A 22,764-nucleotide genomic window follows, 5' to 3' on the forward strand; every position below is an offset into this window, starting at 1 on the left:
TAAGTTAGAGATACCACCTGATTCTGAATATATAGAGAGACTTACAATTTCCAGTTAGAGCACTTCAGCTTTTTCTCTCTCCAAAACTCTCTCTTTACAGTGTTCCTTGCATGGTGATGCAGTGGCAGTCATCTGGCCTATTCCGTGTGGACTAACCTGGCACTTGCAGGTAGGAATGCTGCATCTTTCTCATACATGTTATTTCATTTTTTCTGAAGACTTGCGTGAAAGTTTTAATAGAACTGAAATTCAAGGGATCTAGTTGTTCATTTTTTGTGTGTTAAAAGAACTGTGTGTGATACGGGTTTTGAATGTGGATGGTACCAGAAACTCAGTTGCTCTTATTTTTGCAAGCAGATAACCTCTGACTACTCTGCTAGCATACGGCCACTTTGAACTATGGCTGTTTTCAGGAGTTATTGTTTGATTCTGAAACAAAAAATCTAATCTATTTTCCGAGAGCTTTACCTTCCTAAACCACCTCTGTTAGTTTGTGTAGTATAACTTGGCTGCCTATAGATACTTTACTCGCACACTTCCCAAACTGACAGTTTTCCTTTAGTAGCTGTAGCAAGAAAAGAAGTTACAGAAAATGTAAAGCAGCTTGACAATGCCTTTCAGAGTCATCATTTTTCACTAATTCTAGTTGTCACCGCTAGATGGCTTCCCAGGATAGCTGATAAAGATTCCGCTCTCCTGAATTAAGATGCAGGTTTGGATTTTGTTTTGTTTTGGCACATTCTTAGTAGCGCACACAGTCGTAAGCCCACCGCTGTCCTCCGCGTGAGCGAGAGGCTTCGCATCCTTGAGCATCTCTTGACATCCTAAAAACTCTGCATGTCGGAGTATTTTGACAGCAGCTACAGCTAGTAGCTCTGTATGAATAGCTCTCTGTTCAAGTGTGTAGCTAGAGCCTTCTCAGAGGAGTTTGGACAGTGCAACTGAATATATAACTTACCTAGCTAATGCCTAACAGTGCAAACAACCAAGCTGGGGAACCTAGTTGCAACACACTTGCCCTTTCTCCTGTTACAACATAGCAGTAAAGTGCTAGGGAGACCGTCTTGTATTGCAACCATGCCTTGGTAGCTGGGCAAAAGTCTTGGAAAGGAGGAAAAAACAAAAACAAAAAAGAACATAGCCTTGATGTGAGAAGATAAGTCTCCCTACTTCACTCAGTGGTTGCTTTTTTATTACCAGCTCTGCTAAAAGTACCAACTGCCAGTTTTATGCAGTGTGCGCCTCTGCCAGCTGGGAAAATCCTCGAGGAAATTCCAAAATATAATTCCACGTTGTCCATAAAAGCTTGGCCCGGTGGCAATGGATTGCGATGATTACCCAGCAGTAATTCAGCCCAGCAGTCTGGGGCTGAAGTAAGTTTTCCCATCAGCACTGAGTTAACCTGGGCAGGCGGCTCTTGGCTGGAACGGGTCAGCGCAGAGCTCGGCCTTAACCCTGGCCGTGCCTCCGCGGCCCGAGGGGCACCTTGCCGCGGGCAGCGCGCCGGGCCGGGCCGGGCCGGGCCGGGCCGGGGCCGCGGCGAGCGCCGGGCGAGCTGGTGCGCCGCGGCTCCCGGAGAGCTCCGGGGGAGGGGAGGGGAGAGCAGAGCCAGCCACTCACAGAAACAGTAGTGAAATCTCCCCGACACTTTAACTGTCAATCAGGCTTAATGGGGTATAAAACCTCCCCAGCGCCGCGGCTGTGATAGGCAGAGAGCGCAATAGGGAGAAATGAGTAAGAGCTGGAGCTGAAACAGTGCGCGGCGTAATTCCTGCTCTGTGATCACGGATACTCCAGGGGAAAAACCGGGAGAGGGGGCAGGCGGAGGCAGTTAGCAGCTCAACCTTTGCGACCGACTCAGGACAGAACGTCTATAGATATTTATAGAAATTAAAGCAAAAACAACAACCTTACCCTGAATAGACCCTTTCTTAAAAAGAAAGTCCTGGCAATTCGGTCTTATTTAAGCAATTTCCTGAGTCTAAGAATAGAAATGAGCTGCCTGGAAGGCACTGCAGGCTGAAATTTGGAGTCATGGGCTGCTTTATTTTCTTTTTCCAAGTATAAAACCCTGCAATGTGGATACCGGATTTTATGTCGGTCTTTGAAACGGAGGGATGTATGGTTACTTTTGATTTTACTTTTTCTCTCTCTCTAATTTAAAAAACTGTCTTCCAGTTAAAAAGGAAACCGTTTTACCTGCATGTGGCAATCCCAAAGGACACCGATCAAGAAACAGGGGAGCAACTTGGCTTTCTGCACTATTTTACTCCTGCCCCGCTTTTTTTAGTGGGGAGGGAGAAGGATTTTTCCAATCCACGAACCTCTTGCCCCCAAGTTTTGGAAGGGGGCTGAAGACTTGGCACCCATCTGGGGGTGCATGAAGGGTATCGGTTTTCTTTCCCTGTCCGTCCGGCTGTGCGAAGGGTTGGACGAGCGGTCCGCCTTCCTGCCTTGCCTGGAACGAGAGGATGAGTTGGAGATGGCTGGGCGCTCTGCTGCTCTTCCCCGTGCAGATGGTCTACCTGGTGGTGAAAGCTGCCGTGTGCCTGGTGCTGCCGCCCAGGCTGCGGGACCTGTCCGCCGACAGCGTGCTCATCACCGGCGGGGGCAGAGGCATCGGCCGCCACCTGGCCAGGGAGTTTGCGAAGCGCGGAGCCAGGAAGGTGAGCAGCGGGGCCGGGGGGCGGCGGGGGGAGAGGCGGGGAGGCCGCCCAGAAACGCGACCGTGGGCGGTGTGTCCGCCCGCAGCTTGCTCGGGGGCGGCCACTCACCTCGAAACCTGGTGTTTTGGTAAGTGCACGTGAACCCACATGTGTGAATTAACCAGGAATAGGGAGAAGGGGAAAAAAAAAAAAAAAGAAAAGAAAAGAAAAGCTAAGGTTTAACCTTTTATCTCCTTTCCCTTTAGGGGCAATGAGAGAGAGGAATCAGTGAAATTAGCTGCATAAATACTCCTCCGTGTGAGAGAGAGTGAATAAGAATAAATGCAGAATAAAAAAGAACTAAAATACAGAATGAGAGAATACTTAAAGAAACACTTGCGTTTAACCTGGGGCAGTGTTTGGGCACTTTCTTTCACATGGATTAGTTTTATGTGTGGTATTGGGCAGTCCTGGCATACAACTTCGAGGTGTAAAATATGTCAGCATTGAACTTTGATGTTTGTATATGCTTGTGTTTAAACATCGTGTTGAGATTTACAAATTCTTGAAGGCAGAACAAGCAAGTTGACTGACCTTTGCACCCAAGCAATTTGCTGAAAGTGTATTTACACTATCTGTTAGAATACCATACTTCATTATTTATTTATTTTCCAAGGCTGGTTGCTATGCTAAGCTGTAGTATTAAAGTGCTACCATTTCTAAAGCCAATTCAAGAGCTGCTTTGCTGCAGTACAGCTAGATGCTGAACAACCGTAATCAGCCCTAATGAACCAGCTGATGTGGGCCAAAAGAAGAGGGAGCTATTTAAAACAAGTCTGGAGAGCTGAGGATGAAATTATTGTAAACTGGTATCAGCTGCAGTTCATTTGTAGGCCTTATCTATCAAATTGTTATAAATCTTAGAATAAATAAACAGGAAAATAATAAATTCTTGGGGACGTTTTTACCTTTCTCATATGGTGTTATGAAATCCTATGTGACTGCTAGTTATTGTCTACAGTACTGCGGGGGGCGGGGGGGTGTCTTATGTTTTCTCCCTGCCTGTGATCAAGGTGTTTCAGTTTTTACCTTTACTCAATTAAATTCTCCTTTCAGTTAAATCATTGCTATCCTGAGGCAATTGTGGCACTCAGCAACTTCTGCCCTCCGGGGTACTTTTGATAGTAGCACATTTTCCCTGTAACATAGAAGTATGCTTAGCCTTCCTCAACATTTAATATGGAAAATTGTATCTAGGTGTGATAGTTTCCAGTCCCTTTGCTCTGAGATTTCACTGCTATCCTGCCTTCTGGTTTGAAACTTCACTTTCCGTATTTAATACCGTCTCTGTAGAATGAAATCCTTATTTAGCACTACTGATTTTATGCTTTTCTCTTAGATAATGGAAGAGAACTGAAAAAGATTTGAAGTAACTAGCAACTCACTGTTCAGTAAGACCTGTAACAGTTAGATATTCTATTTTTCTATTGTCTTCTACTGTGATTGTTTTATAGTTACCTGTAGAGCTTGAGTTTTTGATTATAATTTATTGCAAATTCTGATTGTTGTATGGTATATTCATGATATTTCAAGTTTGGAAAAACACTTGCCACCGAAGGTACCAAATTCTGAGGCCACGCACGTTGTTACATAGAGGTGGATGGAAACAGTGACACACGCATTCAGATTCTAATACTGGGTGTGCAGTATATCTTGGAAGAGTCATCACAGCGCTTGCGCACACAGACATAGTGGCGGAGTTTTGGAGGTAGGCGGCGATATACAACCGTATTTTTGAGATTGGAATCTTCTGCAAGACAGGTTAGTTGAGACTGTTAGCATGAGAATTTTCCCCTGATCATTAGTCTGGATTGACTTTCACCTTATATGCTATCTTTTAACTCCATTGCTCTGCCATTGTGCCTCAAAAGTGACCTGGACAGATAAACGCCTAGGAGACCATTTCCTTCTAAAATGATGTTTCATTTCTTCTCGTTGTTTGCTGGCATCTCTGATGAGATTGCCAGCAAGGGGACAAGGCCATGTCAGTTGTGTTTCAGTTTCAGAAATGTATGTCTTCTGTTTTTTTGGTTGAGACTACCAGTGATTTTCAGGCAATGAGAGACTGTAGTCATTAGATCATCCCTGTTCACCAGTGCCAAGTGTACGCTTAGAGGTCAAAGGATCTGTACTTTGCTTTTGACTTTGGGATAGAAGTTTTCAAAAACTACTCGGTCATGGGAGGCACTGAGGATTTAAATGTTCCCTGTAGCACTCCTGAAAGAAGAAACAAAAGCATGTAAATGTGCCATAACAGAAAAAGTGATTTACAGAAGATGAGAGACATGTTAGTGTTAGTATAAGCATTGAATTTTCTCCAGAAGTGCTCAAGTATTGTAATTCAGGTTTAACACTGCTCCACAGAGATGTGTCCAATTGGGGACTGACTTTGCTGATGTTCAAGTCCTGGAGAAATGTACTCTCTGCTTTTTAAAATATTGCATGTAAGATGATCACTATTGTTGACTTTAACTCGTGAGAATTTTGATCACGCTTTAAGCATATCTGGCCAATAGAGCATTAGCTCAGTATTAATCCCACACATTGGTAGCTTTATTAAGGAACCTGGCTTTTGATATTCTGTGATTGACCGAGTTGTATCTGTATATTTGAAAAGGGAGAAGTGGAGACTTTTGTGAGTTTGTGATAGTTTGAGATTGAATGCCCATGAAGTAAAATCTGCTTCCAAACTTTAATGATGTTTCTTAATAATGTCTTGCAAAGAATATACTGCATAAGTGAGTTAATTTTGGGAAGGCTGACTTCGTTGAACAGTGTTTCTTGCCTGGAAGAACAGCCATATACAGATATGGGTAGTCAGGGGAATGTAAGGCTGAATGGATTCATTCACTAATCGTTAGAGCTGGAAAATATTACTGAATTCCTCTAGGCCTTTCCCTTTCCCTGAAAGCATTTTTTTTTTTAAATACCATGTCCTTGCCAGAGATCTGTCAAAGCTGTTTTTGGTGATCTCCAATGATGAAGGTTTGATTATATCATATGTATGTCTTGCTCTTTGTCAGGTCGTCTTTTAGGGCATTTCCTTGATGTCTGAATTTTTTACTTCTATTTTTAACTTATCTTGTTCACAACTGATCTAATCTGAGCTCAGACTAAGCAAGAGTTGCTTGATTCTGATGCATTTTGGATTATTAAATGTTGTAGAAACCTAACAAAACTAACTGAAAAGGATATAATTATAGTATGGAAACACATTCCTCAACTCTTCATATTTTAGGATTCAAGGTTATCTGACCATGACTTTGGAAGAGTATCTTAGGTATTTTCTGTTGGAGACTGGTCGAAAAAACATTGATTTTTATTAGGCTTTTTATTTCCACTGAGAAATGTGGTCTCAGAAATGATCAATGTGGCTCTTCGGTAACATCTCTAGAAGGGATCTTACAGCAGTGCTTTCCAGCTCTTTCTTTGTGATCGTTTCTGTGATCTCACTTTGTTTCATACTATGTATATTTTGTCCTCCTGGATTTGCTCTAAGTGTTTTCTCTTGCTGTGATGTATTTGCCTTTTTGGCAACCGTAGCTGTGGTTGAATGGACAACTGGGCTTCTAGGGAACGAGCGGTGTTGTCGGCATAGGAGATAGCCCCAAAATACCCCATGGGCTATGGGCAGCCATGGTCTTGTGTGAGCGTGAGTGTGCTGCTGAAGAGAGTTGAGTATTTCCTGTTCACCTTCTCGAGAGTTCTTCACGTTCATCGCTGTGCAAGAAATGACCTTGGTGTAAGCACTGAAAGAGCTCTCCTTTCCCTGCTCTGTCCTCTGGATGTTTGCTTCCTGTATTACGGAAGACTAGACGACTCGAAAGATTTGCATGCTTGTGCTTTCAATGAGATAAGCCGTCTGGAATATCTGGACAGACAAGAGTCCTTACTAGATGGCAAGGAGCTGCTATCACCAACAAAAACAAGAAACGGAAACTTTGCTCTTGCGTGGAATGTGCTGCTGATAGCCATGACCTCACTCTGTCAGCACTGGCATCTAGGCAGTTATGTCTGTAAGTCTGCCAGTGCGATGGGCAGCTGTACAACTCCGCAAACATAATAATATAGCAATTGTTTTGGAATAGCGAAGACCCTACTTTATTTTTTTTTGCTTTGAAAACTATTTACAGATTTTCTTCGATTTATGTCACTCCAGCCTTTTTTAGGCTGCAAACAAAAACAAGATCTCAACTGTTCTTTCTCAGTCGTTACTTCCACAAATTTTTCAAGGTCAGACCTTAATGTCTTTGTTTAGGAAGATATATTGTCATTTGGGTCTGCAGTCCTTTTTCAGTTTGTTTTCAATCTAAACAACTCTTCAAGTCCTTGATCAGTTTTAACAGAAGTTCCTTGCATAAGGTTTCACCTCTAGTAGCACTGATTTACACGCTTTTCATGCTGTACTTTTATTGGCGCAACTGTTTGTGAGGCAATGGTGTGAAGGGTCTTTTCAGTTGGACTAATTCTCTGAACTAATTTGCAGTTGAGCATCCCAAAGAACTGAGGCCTAACAAAAAGAATTGTACAGGGCTGGGACTAAGATGTTCGTGGAGGAAGGAGCTCTGAGGAGGGGATGAGAACTGTTAAGCTGGCACCGCTGCTGAGGAACCTGGAGCTGGTTTCCCTCCGTGTTCTAGTGAATTCAACAGAACAGAAAACCTCATAGAAATTGCAGGTGCTTGAGAGCTTTTTAAATTTGGAGAGTTTCAGCTGAGTGAGATTTTTAGGCTCTGGATTCTAGTTTGGGTGGGAGTATTGCATATGCAGAAACTATAAAAAAAAAATGGAGACTCAGAATTTGGTCTGAAATGCCCAGAAATGGAAATTTTTGAGACTTGTGAAATGAGTTTCTGCAACATTCTTCCTATTGTCTACATAAATGAGTATTTTAATTTGATCCTTATTGATCACACTGATATACTGTCATACTGATTTGTATGTATTAGCATATACTTTTTTAGACCAATGCTATATATTAAAAGGTTAACCACACTGTCATAACAGCTGGGTATAAAAGTAATACTCATCTCCTTAAGTGAAGACTTAGACTGAGACTGATGCTGACGAATGACTAAAATAGTCATGCAGAGCTGTGCCCTTTTTTAAGGTGTAGGGCAAAAGCTATTAGGACTATTAGGACTATCTCACATAGATTTCAGTAGGAGTTCTTAGAAATGCCTTTTAAAGCATTGCTCATTCTCAACCATTCATCTGTGATTTCACTTCCAGAACCTCCAGAATTCTCTGCTAAACTGTGTTTGAAAGATAGATCTTGCATAAAGAAGAACCTGACATCAAAGTCTTAACACACAGGAATTTTAATCTGCCACAGTTCATCCAGATAGGCGGTAGTGTTCCAAACCAGAGGACAATCAATTTGTCATGTGCAAAGGAGTACAATTTATGTGCTGGAGCACTGGGGGAAGGGATGAGCTAGCACACCTGAAGTAAATTCACCAAGTAAGTCCTTCTGCTTGTTGTCTGCACATTTTTAAATCCACTGCAGCTGGGCCAGTCATCAGGAAGACACTTGCACTTGCAAGTAATAACTGATTTCTGACATGTATCTTATAATCCACTCTGAGTTCAGAACATGAATAGACTTGACCTTGTCACCCCAGAGGAGATTAACACAAGGAAAAGAGTTGATTTAAAATCAACAGAATTTCAGAACTGAGAGGAACTGTTTTTCCAAGAACATGATTGATCACAGTAAGGTAGGTACTGTGATCTAACATGATGAAATCATAAAGCCTTTAATATGATATTTTGAAAGGAAATGGGCACACTTCTGGTGTACTTTACCCAGTGCAGAGGCAGTATGCAAATATACTGCACAAATAGGTATTTAGTTGGCGTGGTGTACAATACTTTGGAAAAAAACTCAGTGAAATCTTTTTATGCCCTGTGGAGAATGACCAGAACAACAAATAGTCCATGTAGCTGCTGTTTTTCTCTGTAGTAGTTTAGCAGTCCAGATAAGTAACTAGCCACATTGAAAAGATAATTCAACATGTCTCAAAGTGAAATAGATAGGATAACCTAAAAGGAAATGTTTTGTTGAAGAGATTTATTTTTTGTGATATTAGATTCTAATCATCTATGATATCAGATGATTTAGATACTTTAGTACAATGAGAAAATTTGCCCACCATGCAAATACCAGTTGATCCTATTGTGTGAATAAGCTGATGGGGAAAAAAAAAAACATTTGAACAGTTTGGGGCATATTTTTAATGACAGTAAATGCACTTAATCTTACAGTCAATTATTAGACCATGCCTTAACTTGCCAGTGACCAGAATTACGCGAAAAATTGGGGAGTGAACATTCTCTCATGTCATGCAAAATAATATAATAATTAGGAGCTTTTAGTGCTTTGGCATTTTGGTATGAGAGTATAGGTTTGATTGAGTTGCTTTACCAAATCTCTGGAAAGGCTTCTTCCTTTTTACATAACAGCTCACTGTCTTGTTGATTGAGTTTAAGAATGGGTAAAAGAACCCTTGTATCAAGTCCCAGGCTCAGATGGCATCAAGCCTGCTATGTGTACTGGCACCAAGGCCAGCAGCTTGAATAACATGCTAAATAAGGGTCTCTGATTGGCAAGTACAACCAGAATTTATCAGGTATCAGGTCTGCTGATGCCCATGAAGCAACATTCTCCCTGAAGCTGTTTTAACTTATCATTTAGAACATGTCTGTCATTTGTTACCAAGCATGTTGTAAGGAGAATAAATAATGTTAACAAGAGGTGGAACCTGCAGCATAACAGGCTTGTCTTACCGCATCAGGATATAGTGGTGTCATGGGAAAATACTGTCCTGTTGAGACAGCGTTATGTTGTCACTCGGAAATCCAGGACTTTTAAGAATGCTTAAGGACTGGGGTCGATCTAGTTAAATGAAGGTTCCTACAGAATACAAGGAGTGTTTCAATGCTATAGGAAATCCTGAGCTAAGTTTTAAGGATTAGGTCATTATTAATGTTTTTGTAGTGCCTCAGAAACCTCATGGACCAGAAACTTGTATGCTGAATGTGCTGTGTAAATATAGTAGAAAAAGACATTGCCTACCGTAGAGTTTACAATGTAGGTATAAAACAACAGGCAACAGCTGAACACAAACTTAGATGTCTGTACTGATGGGGAGTGTAGAGAATGATTTCAGCAGCACTCATTTAGCTATCTTAAATTTTAGCTATTTAGCTATTTAGGCATCACAGCAACAGTTTTTAAGGTAGGATCTGAAGAACAAGAATAGAGTTTTGGGGGAGTTTTGCAGAGGTGTGCATACTTAAGACATTTTCTTTTAAGGTGCAGATGGTGTGGTAGAAAATGCAAATGTTTGAAAATTTACTACTGGGAGGTGAGGGCTGCAGTTGGAGCTCTGATACTAATTGAAAGGTGATAGATAACATGGTGATAGTGGCCTTGAAAGTCAAGACAGGAGCTTGGATCTAGAAAGCTTGAAGAGGAGGCAGTGAGATCCTAAATGAGAGGTGACCTGGTCAAAGTAGTAGAGCAGGCATACAGTCTTAGTTTTATTTGGTCAGGGAAGGGAAAAAGGATCATTTTGTGTTTTATTGTTGTTTTTTTCTCAAGATTGACAAGAAAATGTGTTTGATCTATGATTTTTCACCTTACTTCTCTGAAGGGATTCAGTCATCTCTCTTATTTGTGTGGTTCCACCACCTGCAATGACTTATAAACGTGCTGCTGTGTATTTCTATTGCACTTACGTCTTATGTCTGGTATAGACTTGGAAAAAGTTGACTCAGATTTGTAGAACTATTTCCATCTGAAGCACTAACATATATAGATAGTTTTTACTATGTTATAAAATGTTAAACATGCTGTTGAGCTAATGCCTAATTAGTCTGGCACCACAATTTGCTTTAAGAGTGATCTTAAGCCCTGCATATATTTAAGCATTTTGGCTGAAAAGCCTAGAAGAAATCAAAGATTTTTTTTTTTTTTAACCCTGTCACCTTTTTAGTGTAGTTTGCTGACAAGCAGAAAGTGCCAGGAGTGCTGTGTGCTGAGCCCTAATTGCCCCATGATGCTGAAAGGAAAGAAGGGAGATGCCTAGTTTAACTGTTTTCTAGGTAAAACTGAGAAAAGCAGCCTTCACAAATTCTTTCACACTATGAAATTTATATTTCTTATGCGTAACCACTGGGCTCTGGATAGCTACGCTTTCCCTGTAGTTCTCCTCCTGTCCTTGTATGACATGAGAGAGAGAGAAGCTTGCTTTCTTCCAGTCTTTTCCTGTGATGCCTATGAAACATCAGCCAGCTAGCAAATGAAATAGCACATCAAACATTTTGGAACGAGTTGTGCACAGAGCTTATCTGTGATACATCATAAGGATACTACTTTTGTTTCCTGTGTTTTTTCCTCTAGTTGGTTGTTGACTCTATAGCCTGTAGTTGCTCGTGATGAAAAGGCAGAGCTTCTGCCTTGAACTTGGATTTTCAAGATTGGCAAGGATCCATCTCTCGCTGTTTGCTTGTCTGTTTAGATCTGTGTACCACTACTAGCATTGTGGAAATTTCTCCTGATTGGAGCATTTAAGGTGATACTGTCTAATGGATAGTAAAAAACATGAAGGGGGGACTTACAAGACTGAACAGATTCTGAATGTCGTTCCTCAAACCAATCATTTGAAGAGAGCATGCACAAAGCTAGTACACCTGGAAACAGCTGGTTTCACATCGTGCTACCGTGGCTGTGACCAGGAACTTAGCTTCACAGTAAGGGTTTGAAACTATTATAATCATTTTCCCAAGAGACCTGGGACTTCATGGAAGTAGCCAGTTACTCACCAGGAGCTATGGGGAGAAGAACAGGAGACAGCAGTTCTCTTTATGCCAGGCAAATCTGCATCTTCGCTTGTGGACCCTTTGGGATGTTAGCTAATGCTTATTGATTTTTGTATGTTTGTTTTAAAATCTATTAACAAATATCAAGTTAGTTACTGATTTTCATTTTTCATTTTGATTCCTGAACTGAATCGAAGAGACAAATCTATTTCCCGGTAGCGTGTAGGGAGGGAAGACTGGAAAGGAAAAACTGTCAAAGGCAGAGAACAGCAGCCTCAGAGCTGACCACCAAGAGAGAGTGAACTCTGAAAGTTTTAAGTCTGTGTGATTATCAGGAATATAAAGCAGAAATTATTGAGAGAGTTTCTTAGTCTGGCCCAGACTGTCGTCTTCAAAGCATCATGTCAACGCACTGAAGAGTCGAACAGCTCAGACCCAGGCAGTGCCAGATCCATTGGCTGATAACACTGACGCCAGTAGAAAAGGGTCAAATTCATGTAGTTTGACCTTTATCCCAGCAGGGATTAAATTGATTCTAATTAATAGACTTGAGGATAGATGGGTACCTTGGCAGAGTTTGTAACTAATTTAAATTGTTCATCCTATTAGTTTAGCCGTAAATTATGCATAATTAAGAAAGAGTTTTGCAGACAGCCACCCTTATGTTGACACATTATTAATTAAAATTTATCGAATACATTGTTACGGAGCTCACTTGTTTTGATTAATGTAGGGATTTCTGTTGTCTAACATCTCCCAAGCAGATGTCAGTGCTACACTTATCACAATAAAATAGTATTTGAACGCACAAATGCAGCTCTGCTGAAATAGTTATGTCCTACTGGTGTGATCAAGAGAGAAATTTTCCTCTCAGTATATAATCAGTGGCAGTTTTATCTTTGTGGGTCTTTCAAAATTCTATTTATTTCGAACTGGTATAGAAATGATGCCGGGAAAGGTTCTGGACTGTGATTATCCTGCAGTCTGGCATACTTCTAGCCACAGGTTAGAAAGAGCCTCTGCAGAGGAGGGGTGGCAGCCTTCAGTTGGTATGATCTGTTTGATCTATGACACCTCTTATCTAAATGAAACAACCTTTTAAAAAAGGTGTAAGGGAGTTTAAGCTTGATGTCTCATTCAGTCGGTGTTCGTTCTCTCGACGGCGTAGACATCAGGTTGCACCCGTTGTACTGATAGGTGGTGTTTGTCTTTTAGATACGTTCTCTCTTCCATTAAGTCATGGACTGAAACTGCTAGCTGAGTTTCTGTGAGTGCTGAACACTTGTATCAGTGAAACCTTCAGATACTGACAAAACCTTATTTCAGTGGGTTTTAGGTGCTTTACTGTACAGCAAATGTTTCCTGTTTTGCTAGTTGCTGCTGAATTACTACTCAAAAAGAAGCATGAGATTTTAAATAATTAGAATTGAATTTTCAAATTGTATACTCTCTATGTGAATCTTTGCATACAACCAAGTCGGTTTTCAAGATTTTCTGCATATCTGAGGAGCAGACAAACTTGCAGCACTTTGAACAAAGGCAGAAATTCTCAGATAATCTTTTGATTGTGGGTGCTGGACTTTAAGAAAAGCCTCAAATATTACAAGACTTAGAATAAATTCATGGGAGTGGAAAATCCTGTTGTCAAGAGACTGCACAGTTCACCTTTCCTTGCCCTTAAAAAGAAGGGATCAACAGTAACACCAGACAATCAGATCTTTTCTACTTGAAGATTAAATGAGTGTTTGTCCTGGATTTGTTATTTTAATCTCCTTGCTCATAGTAAACAGAAACAGCCCATCTCTCTGATCAGCACATTCACTGGGAGAGACTTATCCATCTTGTATTTTGGAGAGTGAATGGGAAATTCTGCAATCCCATTTTACTGCGTTGGAATTGTCTAACTACAAACTCAAATTCCCTGTGCCCGGCCTCCTAAAGAATTACCAGAGAGGGAAGAATTCAGCTTACTGTTTTAAAGTGAAGAATTCCTGCTTCCAAACAGAATACTAAAGCAGTGCAGCTCATGCAAATACTTCTTTCCCAAAGCGGTAATAGAACAGGGCTGGCTCTTACTACAGTGAGCTGTCAGAACTGATGCAAGAACATTTCCAAGACCTTTGGGAAACACAGGAGTCCTGTCTCACTGAACTGAATTATTTGATTTTGGGGTTTTGAGATACGCTGATCGCGCAATATTGTAGAGTGTTCTTTGTGTTGCTTGCAATTTGATTTAAATCCACGCACCTTAGAGATTACTGTCTGTGCTGTGTTTATATTTAAATGCGTACTTTATGGAAGCACGAAGTTTGCCTCCTTAAAAGCAAAATGCTTGGCCATCAAAGGGGGGTTTTCAGGGTTTCATTTCCTTAGACGATGTGTAACAGTTACAGCTTGATCTGTGACACCTTTTAAGCTGTAAAGACGTGTGTGTGTGTGTGTGTATGCACATGTATGTGTGTGTGTATGCGTGGCGATCTGGCACCTCGCGTGCCCTTTAGAGCCTGGGGTCCAGCGGTGGGTCAGCCATCTCCTCCGGACATCGTTACACTTGCTTGCTACTCACACAGGGGAAGCGCTATGGTCATGGGTTTGACCACCATCATTATTGGTTTGTTAATGCAACATTTCTGCAAAATTAGAGATTTAGAGAAGCATCTTACCTCTAGAAAGTGATTTTAGTTCTTAATTCATCCTTAGGTTTGCATATTTGTTGTTGTTGTTGCAAGCCATTCCTTAAATTCAGCAGCTTTAAATACTTCCCAGTTCTTCGTTTTCTCTGACATTCCTACAAGGACTGTGGTTATCTGTCCCCCTTGTCATCTTCTCGCTGGGAAAAATTCCTTGTGGCTTTCTTCATGCCTCAGAGCTTCTAACCCATTTACCAATTTGTCCACTTTTATTTTTCTCCTCATATGACAGTACAGCAAAAGGTGAAGTTGCCTTTACTGTAGTAGGACTACGACACATCGTGGAACCACATACCAATGTAAACCCAGTTCCAGTTCACAGAGCAGTGTTCACAGATCTGCTGCCAAAGTTCAGAGCCAGGCTAGCATCAGAAGGCTAATTAAATTGCCTTTTGAATATATTACGTGACTGATAAAATTGTATGTTTTATAGAGATCATAGAGGAATTGTATATATCCCCCAAAATAAGTAAAGTGCTGATGAAATAATCATAATAATTTAAAGAAAAGCTGAAAATACTCAGAGTTAAGAAGTTAAATTTCTTTTGTGCTGTGCGGTTCGTAATCAAGCATAGCTTGTACTTTTATAAGCTACACTGGGGACCGACTGTAGGGGTCTCTGAGTGCTGTGCCAAAACTGGTGCAGTGGTAACACTGTTCTCTAGAAGTTGGAAACTCTCGTGTTTCAAGATTTGGCATTCTACTGTAGAAATGGCTCATAAATATAAAAGCAAACTCTTAAAAAAAAAAAAATCCAGTTTTATTGGCACCAAGTTTGTAGCTCTTTAATTCTTCTTATGTATAAATTTGTGTTTTTTTCATGTCTGCTTTTCTGTAGTTTGTTAGTTAAGGGGTAGCAGACTAGCAGACCTTTCAGTGAAGTTTTATTGAATCAAGCAGTTTCAGGAGTCACTTTGACCCGGTAAGGTGATGGAAATAACACTGTGTTACTTCTGCGATGAATTGGGACTACATTTTTAATTTCGAATGTCCCTGACTTCTAAAATATCCCTGTACTCTAAACTTCTTATTGATGTTAGCTTTACAAAAACACTCTTATCTTTCAGTGTCAATATAACTTTCTATCATGGTGAATGTTTAACTATATTACATGCACGTTAAAACTGCCACATGTTAAGAACTCTACCCTGAGGGCTGTTGCAATAATGCAGCATTTTGGAAGGAAAAAAGTACAAACAGCAAACCATCAACTATGTTGAAATTATACATATTGGACTATGTCCTTTTCATCAAGCAAATCCATTAATTTCTCTTTTAAAATGTTATTTATTGACTTTCTATCCTTTTATCCTGTCTGCTGTCCTTGTGGTAAAAAAGTGCTTTTTGCACCTGTATATTTACCCTCCGTACAATTTCCTGAGATCTCTATGGACATTTTTGTAGGAATCTGGGTAATAGGGATGGCAGGATGGACTATTGTATTTCTGTTGGTACACATCTTCAAGGTCTTATATCAAATATGTAATTTAAATAAAAAGAAACCCCTCTTCTCCTCCCCAGCCCCGATATGCCACTTCTTTCCAATTTGCAGCCTGCGAATTTCATTGCTGGGTAGTTCTTTGTGTGCTTCGATTCCCTGGAGCAGAGGCGAGTTCTAACACATGGTGTGGCAGACATTCACCATTAAAAATCTGTCGTTTTTCCCCCCCGCAGATGCCTCCCTGAACCTTTGCAGGGTGACAGCTTGTGGCCACTTGGCGCTTTTGTTGGAGCGTGCACTCCATTTGACCCTGTCCCAGCGTTAATAGGATTGTAAAGGCTGACTCTTGCCTGACCTCCTCTTGCAAACAACCCTAACCCTTCGCCTTCCTCAGCCGCCCTGTACAGCAGAGCTGAAAAGGGCTGCTCCCAAGGCAGTCTGGAGCCGCAGTTCATGTTGCAGACGAAAGCAATTGGAAAAACCACTGGAAAAAAGTCAGCATGGGACCACCTGTCCTTAAGTAGTCCTGATCGTGAGAACAGTAGGCATTTGTTCGCTGCTTTAGAGGGAGCTGGTCTCAAATGGCTGTGTGCAGACAGAAAATTGGAAGTTCTTTTTCCAAGGAAAGCCTCTGTTGAATAGGAGACAGGTGTTTACATACTTTTCCGTGAGTTTTTAGGTGCAGTCCTCTTTCCTGTAGAGGAGGAAAGGGTGGCCAGGGTACCACTGGTGAATAATGTTAATCCCATTGAGTGCTAAATCGAAAGATACAGTAAAACATTTAAAGTTCCAACTCCAGACTAAAGGAATTGCTATTCACTCTCTTGCTGTCACACCTTTTATCCTCATTACTGTCTATTACGCCTGGCTTTAACTCAAACCAGCCTATAATAAAGACTAAGTCTTGTGCTTAACATGCTGGCAGTGTTCAAATTTAAATTAAACTCATATAGTCAAATATCTTTACACCTTCTAAACGCCAATCTGTGTAAAATAGGCAAATAGCCTCACCCTCTTGCGTCCCCCATGCTTATCAGTAATCTTTCTTATACTAGTCCCTTGCCGCTTTGATATTCACTTTCCGCTGTGGGAATTGATAAATTCTTCCACTGGCTCGCTTTGTTTGCTTACTTTTATACAAGTGTCACTAAGGGGCTGGGTTAAGTATTTTGACCTGCTTCAGGCATCAAAAGGTTCTTTTTTTCCTTTCTAAAGCAAAGATTGGCTTTTCACACTGAACAGCCACACCTTTCACTCTTGCAGTAATCTGTCTTTAGCATGCCTCTGCCATGAAGAACTCCTGAAATAACTTGTCTGACTTTACCCTGGGGGCAAGAGAGGGGAAAGGGTGGAGGAAAAAATCCTTATGCCATTGACGACAAATCACATGAACAGTTTTGAGGCTGTAGGATTTAGCCTTCTGTTTTTATGATATGCAAAACTCTCCTGGGATTATGGGATATTATGGGATACGCTGGAATGCATCTCTTCGGAGGACCAACTGTGAGTTACTAGTACCAGCCTTTGTTAACACAGTGGGATAAGACGGACATACTTCAGTGGATTATGTACACATTGTACTTCCTAAAACTATGCAGGAACTCTCAGTATTGGGCACTGAAAGGCTTTCTCCGTTTGAACAAAGGTAGCAGTCTGTGCAGTTGCAGATACCAGCTCAAACAGAGCGACTTTTGTTCCACTGGCCTACGAAGGAGGTTGAAAGGGAGTGAAATGGTCGACCTACCAGCTTCCTACTATCTCTAATGATCCACGGCTAGGCGTTGTGGCTGATTTGTGGAGACCGCAATGATGAGGTCAGGTAGGAAGGGCATTTTTGTGCGTCTCTGCAACATCTTCATCTTGCAGCGTCTTCAAATTGATACCGAGAATTGCTTTATGAATCATGAAATGCAGAAACTGTAGGAATGGAAATTACATCTGCTAATCACAATGCACACTGTTGTGTTAAGAAAAGACTGGGACTGAACAATCCTCTATTAAAATAAAATTTAGATAATCCAAGGAAAGAGTCAACAAATGGTACGTGTTCTGTCTCAAAGACTCTTTTGTTGTGGGACTCCTTTCCGATACTGGTCTAGTTTGTCCGAGGGGCAAAGGTTAGCACAGCAGGTTTGCTGAAGATACAGTGCCAAATTAATTGGAGATGTAAAGGGGCAACATTTCTTTGCTGTTTTTCTTGAATTGTGCTAGCAATAAAATTGTAAGCAGTTAAATAGCCTTGTAAATGATGTAAAATCAGCTCTAACCTCATCTCCTTCACCAGTATTAAACATAGGGCTCTGGGGGTGTGGATCATGTGTGTATATTTAGGTGGATAGCAGCCTCAGTCTGGACCAGTGTATATAAATTAGTGGCCTTATCTGATTCTGTGACTCTCAGAAGCATAACTCTTACTGACTTGCATTATGGTGAAAAGTCAGGATTTAAAACTGTAGTCAGGTTTTGGGCTTCTGGCAAGTAGCCAGTACAGGCCTCTATTAGAAGGTCTTGCAGGAGCTCAAGCCATCCTTTTGACTCCCCTTCGACCTTGGGGCAGGTCTCATTATCAGATTAAAGTCCAGAGTTAAAGGAGTCCTCCGGGAGTGGAGGATGCAGTGTCTGCCGAGCCTGCCGCTCTAGCTGAAATGCTTTTCCTAAGGCCAGATAAGGCGTTCAGTGACTTGCCAAGGGGTGGAAGATAAAGAGATAAGGTTTGCTTTGCAAAACCTGCTCATGAATAACTCCTGGGAAGATCTGCACTAAACTGTGACATCACCGCCATTAGCTACTTCTAAGTTAATTAAGAGGAGGCCGTGCTAAGTTCCTCTGTCATCATAAATCCATTATTCGGGTGTCCCACGGTGGGAAGCTCCTTCCTGCTCGCCCGGCCGCCCGCCCGCGGCAGCAGCCCGCAGCGTAGGTTCCACCTGCCTGCCCGCTGCCAGCGCCGGGGTCAGCCGGAGGTAAGAGCAGGGCAGGAAGCCTCCGGAGCAGGCCTGCCGCAGCGGGGATTAACCGCCTCGCTGGGCTGCTGCCCTCGACAATTTTCTGGTCAGTAACTTTTTGAAAGGAGAGCGTGTCTAGTGCGGTAGGGAGGGGCGGGCAGGAGAGGATGACGAGATGAAGGGGGAGATGAAATGGTGGCTGGATTCTTTCCAGGACGGAAAACTGTCTGTCCAAGAACTTCTCAAGACGCAGATTAAATATTCCTCCCTGCACCATTGCATAACGGTGGATGGGTGGCTGTGCAGCCTCCCGAAGGGCTGTGTAACGCGCAACACTGTCTCTTCTCTCCTTCATTTCTCTACGTTTTTCTCTGTCTCAGGCAGGAACTTCTGTGATTGTAAGAGTCGTTCTTTCCAAGACTTAAGTCTCCAGATGGGACGTAGTTACTGCCAATTCAGAATTAAACTTAAAAGAGAAAGGGAACATAGACCAGACTCTTGGACCCGTGTCTATGTGTTGAAAATTCTGCCTCCTAATAAAATGGACTATTTCATAAGCTCCAGACCTAGACTGCTTACAAATGCAGAGCAGTCAAATCCTAACTAGGGCAGGATAAAGCTGGAAGATGCATTCCTTGACGTTGACTGAGCAAAGGATACAATGAGAGTTACTTACGTCCTTACGCATAAAGGGAAGTGAAGTGGCAACTGCACGGTTTAGGCTGGCTGGGGCTCGTGGAGCTGATGCTCCATGAAAAACACAGGCCCAGCCCCACAGTCCTCCGTCTGTTCAACTGTGAGCAAACGTTTTGTTCGGGAGCATTCAGAACATGCGTGTTGATCACTGACTCTTTAGCTCTCTGGTTCAGTGATGTATCTGCTTTAGTGAGAATGTTACAGAGCAACACAACCTTATGAGTGCCCAACAGCAAAGTGTCGAATCGCAGATTCTGCAGGAGGTGAATTCAAGAGAGTTGAGGACTTACAAGTAGGTTGGTAGACTTTCTCCTCAGCAGGCAATAGAGTAGAATAAGGACCTAGAAAAACAGTGATGAAACCATTGCAAGCAAGAAGAGAAGAGGGAATTACTATCTACACAGTAACACCAGCCAAAGCTTTCTGTTGAGGAGCAGCAGAGCCCTCAAATGAGAGTCTAAAACAGCAAGTAAAAGTTTCATCCCTTTGTGAGACTTGATATCCTAGGAGGCCAGAGTGAAGCCTGTGCCAGTTTAAACTTCTGGCTAGACGTAAGAGAGAAAGTGAAAGCCTCATATGATCTTATAGGACCATTCAAGCTTGAATTTGGACCAAAAGCATGGTGTATTGAGTTTTGAGTTTATCCATCTGTAAAGAGTAGCAAAAATGACAGCAGGAAGCCTGACTTCCCACTGTGCTGTTAGGGAACTCTCACCTCTCACGAAAGAATGGTCTTTTATTTACTGCTTTTCTCTTACGCAGGCTGAAGCCTTCACCTGACTGTGAACAGTATTAGGGACTTAAAAACTTCTAATGGAAAAAAATCACGACTAAAGTTCATGCTGTTAGAAGGATAATCGGATAATCATCAATTTCTGTCTTCCCTGGATGGCCCAGTTTTTAAAGGGGTCATCTTGCAAGATTATCTGTAGGATATTAAAGATCATGAAGTAAGTGTTGGGGCATAAAAAAATCAAGTCCAAGAGTTGCATCACAGACAGATGTAGCTTTGATAGGTCGTCCGTTGCTTAACTATTTTTCCACGTGTATTTCCTGACAATTCAATGCACCCGTGGCAACTCATGAGAATAGGAGGCTGTATGGATGTTTAAAACAGCTGAAGGTGAAGACTTAGGGCTCGACTTCTTATTTTGCAATAGCAATATGAAACCCTGGAGTGCTAGGTATATGAGGTTAATTTCTTGCCTTATTTACTCAGCCCTTGTCTGATGCCGTATTTCTCTCTTCTTCCTCTATCTCCCCTCACTCTTCAACTTGTCAGTTATTTTCTCAGCATTTGCACTTGACTGATCCAACCCTACTGAGAGGCTCAAGTCCACATTCGCACAAACTCAGGACTGTGGGCATCAAGCTTGATGCTTACATTGGCAGTTTGCGGTGTTTTTTCCTCCCCTTTCCACATAACTGTAGGTTATGAAATGTGTGTACACTTACAATTGAACAATATTTTGTAAATATTTCCTCAAAGCTTGTGAAATTTCTCAAGTGTTTTTGATTTCCCATCAAGCCTGCAGTGGAAGCATAAGAAATATCAGCCAATCTAGTTCTGAGTTCAGGAGCAAGTAAATAAACTTCAATTTTACAAGCTTTCTGTAGATGCCAGAGCCTGGTAGCCAAGGATGACCTTATGCTGAGGTTTTCAAAGACAAACCAGTATTTTAGCTTTCTTACAGCCTTTAATTCTGGAAATTTATATTTGCTCTGAAATTTCTGGTTAACCAACTCATTCCTCCTTCACAGCATAAATTCTGCTTTTTATATTCCTTTCCTCCAAAACACTGTCCATGTGCCTGTTTCTACACTTTTCCTGTATAATCACAAGGCAATAGATAGGCTCAAACTTTTTTTCTCTGAACAAGCCTTGAAATAAAGTTACTTAGGAAGTTTAATTACTGTCTATTCTGGTTACTCCTTTAGAACAAATAAGCATGGAAATGTAACTTTAGTTAACAGGAAATCCAACACCTTATTTCTTTGTAAATCAAATCAAAAATGTTCAGCAGCACCCCTATGTCTTTCAGAATACAAGTCCATTTTTGTGTGTGTGTGTGTGTGTGTGTGTTCATTGATGTGCCAATGATTTATAAATGGGATTAATTTTAGATTTTACTCATTTAGGAAATGGATTGAGGACCCAGGTACTTATGGGTTTTAGCCTTGCTTAGTTGTCCTGGAAGAACTCTTTGACCCTGCCAGAGGTTTAATACCGGTTGTGAGATTAAGTGTGCTTATTTCTAACCATAAAAAATCAGGATAGCAGTCAGATTCATACTCAGTAGCCACTGGTATGGGAAGCAATTGTAATCCTGGATCACAGATTATAAGGCCTCTGCTTGGAAATAGTACCGTTGTGAGGGCAGCAAAGCCTTTCCATTTCCAAGACCTGTTTTTCCAGTCCCATAATCAGGATAAAGCTACATTTGACCATGTGAATTTCATTTATTTTTTTTAGTCCTAAGTAGTATTTTATATTATAAATGCAATCATCTGCTGTGGAAAAAGACTTGTTGCTTTTAATCGCAGTTGCGTGCAGTAGCAACCTTTAGTTCTGTCTCTTTTGTCTCTTGCTGTTTGACTGGCAGAGCAGTCAGTTGATTTCTGTAGCATCCTTCATTCAGTAATTTATGCTGTGCAGAATGACAAGTGTCCAACCATTCATAACAGGATAAATGATGAGACAACTGTCTGTAGCTTGGAAAGCAAAAAGAATGGATTGATTCATGAATATAGTTGTCTTTGGTAATGGAGAGATGAAATTATATTCTCTTCCAGTAGCTTTAAATGAGATAGAAAATAGTGTTCGGTATACTGGGAAGAAATTCTTTCAGTTAAATGTCTTTAGCTCTGGATTAATGTTCCAAGGATAGTAGTGGAAGCACCATTTCTTACTTGAGAGAATTAAAACTAGCCTTGTTGTCTCAGCAGGAAAAATAATACTGGGTGAGGTGTGGCAGTGAAAGTTAATAAACTTAGCAACATTTGGGATTATTTCTATTTTTGTTTTCCATGATGGTGCAGAAACACAGACAAGAGTTGCACTGGCTAAGTCTTCATTACATATTAAATCTACGCTATACAGTTTGAATGTCTTGTTTCCACTGATACTAAGAATTACCTTTTGTACAAGAAGTATTTTATCATTTTTATTATGGTTGTTAACTGGAAGTGACATATGAAATCTTTCATGTATTAGTTGCAAAATAAATTAATGCTAGAAGTTTCTCACTTTAAATGTCTGGATTAGGATGAGCCTCTTATTTGAAATGCACCTGGAACCCTGGCTGCCAACAATCAGCACTGCAAATTGTTACCTTTGATAGGCTGAAGAAATATGTTTTACTGTAGAGCAGATACTGTCTTCAAATGTAGAACAAGAAATAGATAACATGCCAGGTGTACAGGAAGGTCTGTGACTTTAGAATTAGAAGTTATCCTTCTCT

At 41.2% G+C, this 22,764-nt stretch overlaps 1 protein-coding gene across 5 annotated transcripts in view; it reads left to right on the forward strand.

The window, feature by feature from the left end:
• The window catches only part of DHRS3 (dehydrogenase/reductase 3), a 107,740-nt gene that overhangs the window by 76,221 nt on the left and 8,755 nt on the right, over positions 1–22,764 (forward strand). For 2 of the 5 annotated variants that reach the window (XM_062593135.1, XM_062593134.1), the window contains exons 4-5: positions 101–169; positions 2,179–2,666. In XM_062593135.1, the coding sequence (XP_062449119.1) occupies positions 2,472–2,666 (195 nt within the window). In that variant the 5' untranslated portion in view covers positions 101–169; positions 2,179–2,471. Of the gene's footprint in view, positions 1–100; positions 170–1,720; positions 2,667–4,075; positions 4,097–8,149; positions 8,169–22,764 lie in introns of those variants that run through there. The other 3 variants (XM_062593133.1, XM_062593136.1, XM_062593137.1) reach the window with 3 other exon arrangements.

The sequence above is a fragment of the Rhea pennata genome, chromosome 22, assembly GCF_028389875.1.
Source record: "Rhea pennata isolate bPtePen1 chromosome 22, bPtePen1.pri, whole genome shotgun sequence".
Classification (NCBI taxonomy): Eukaryota; Metazoa; Chordata; class Aves; order Rheiformes; family Rheidae; genus Rhea; species Rhea pennata.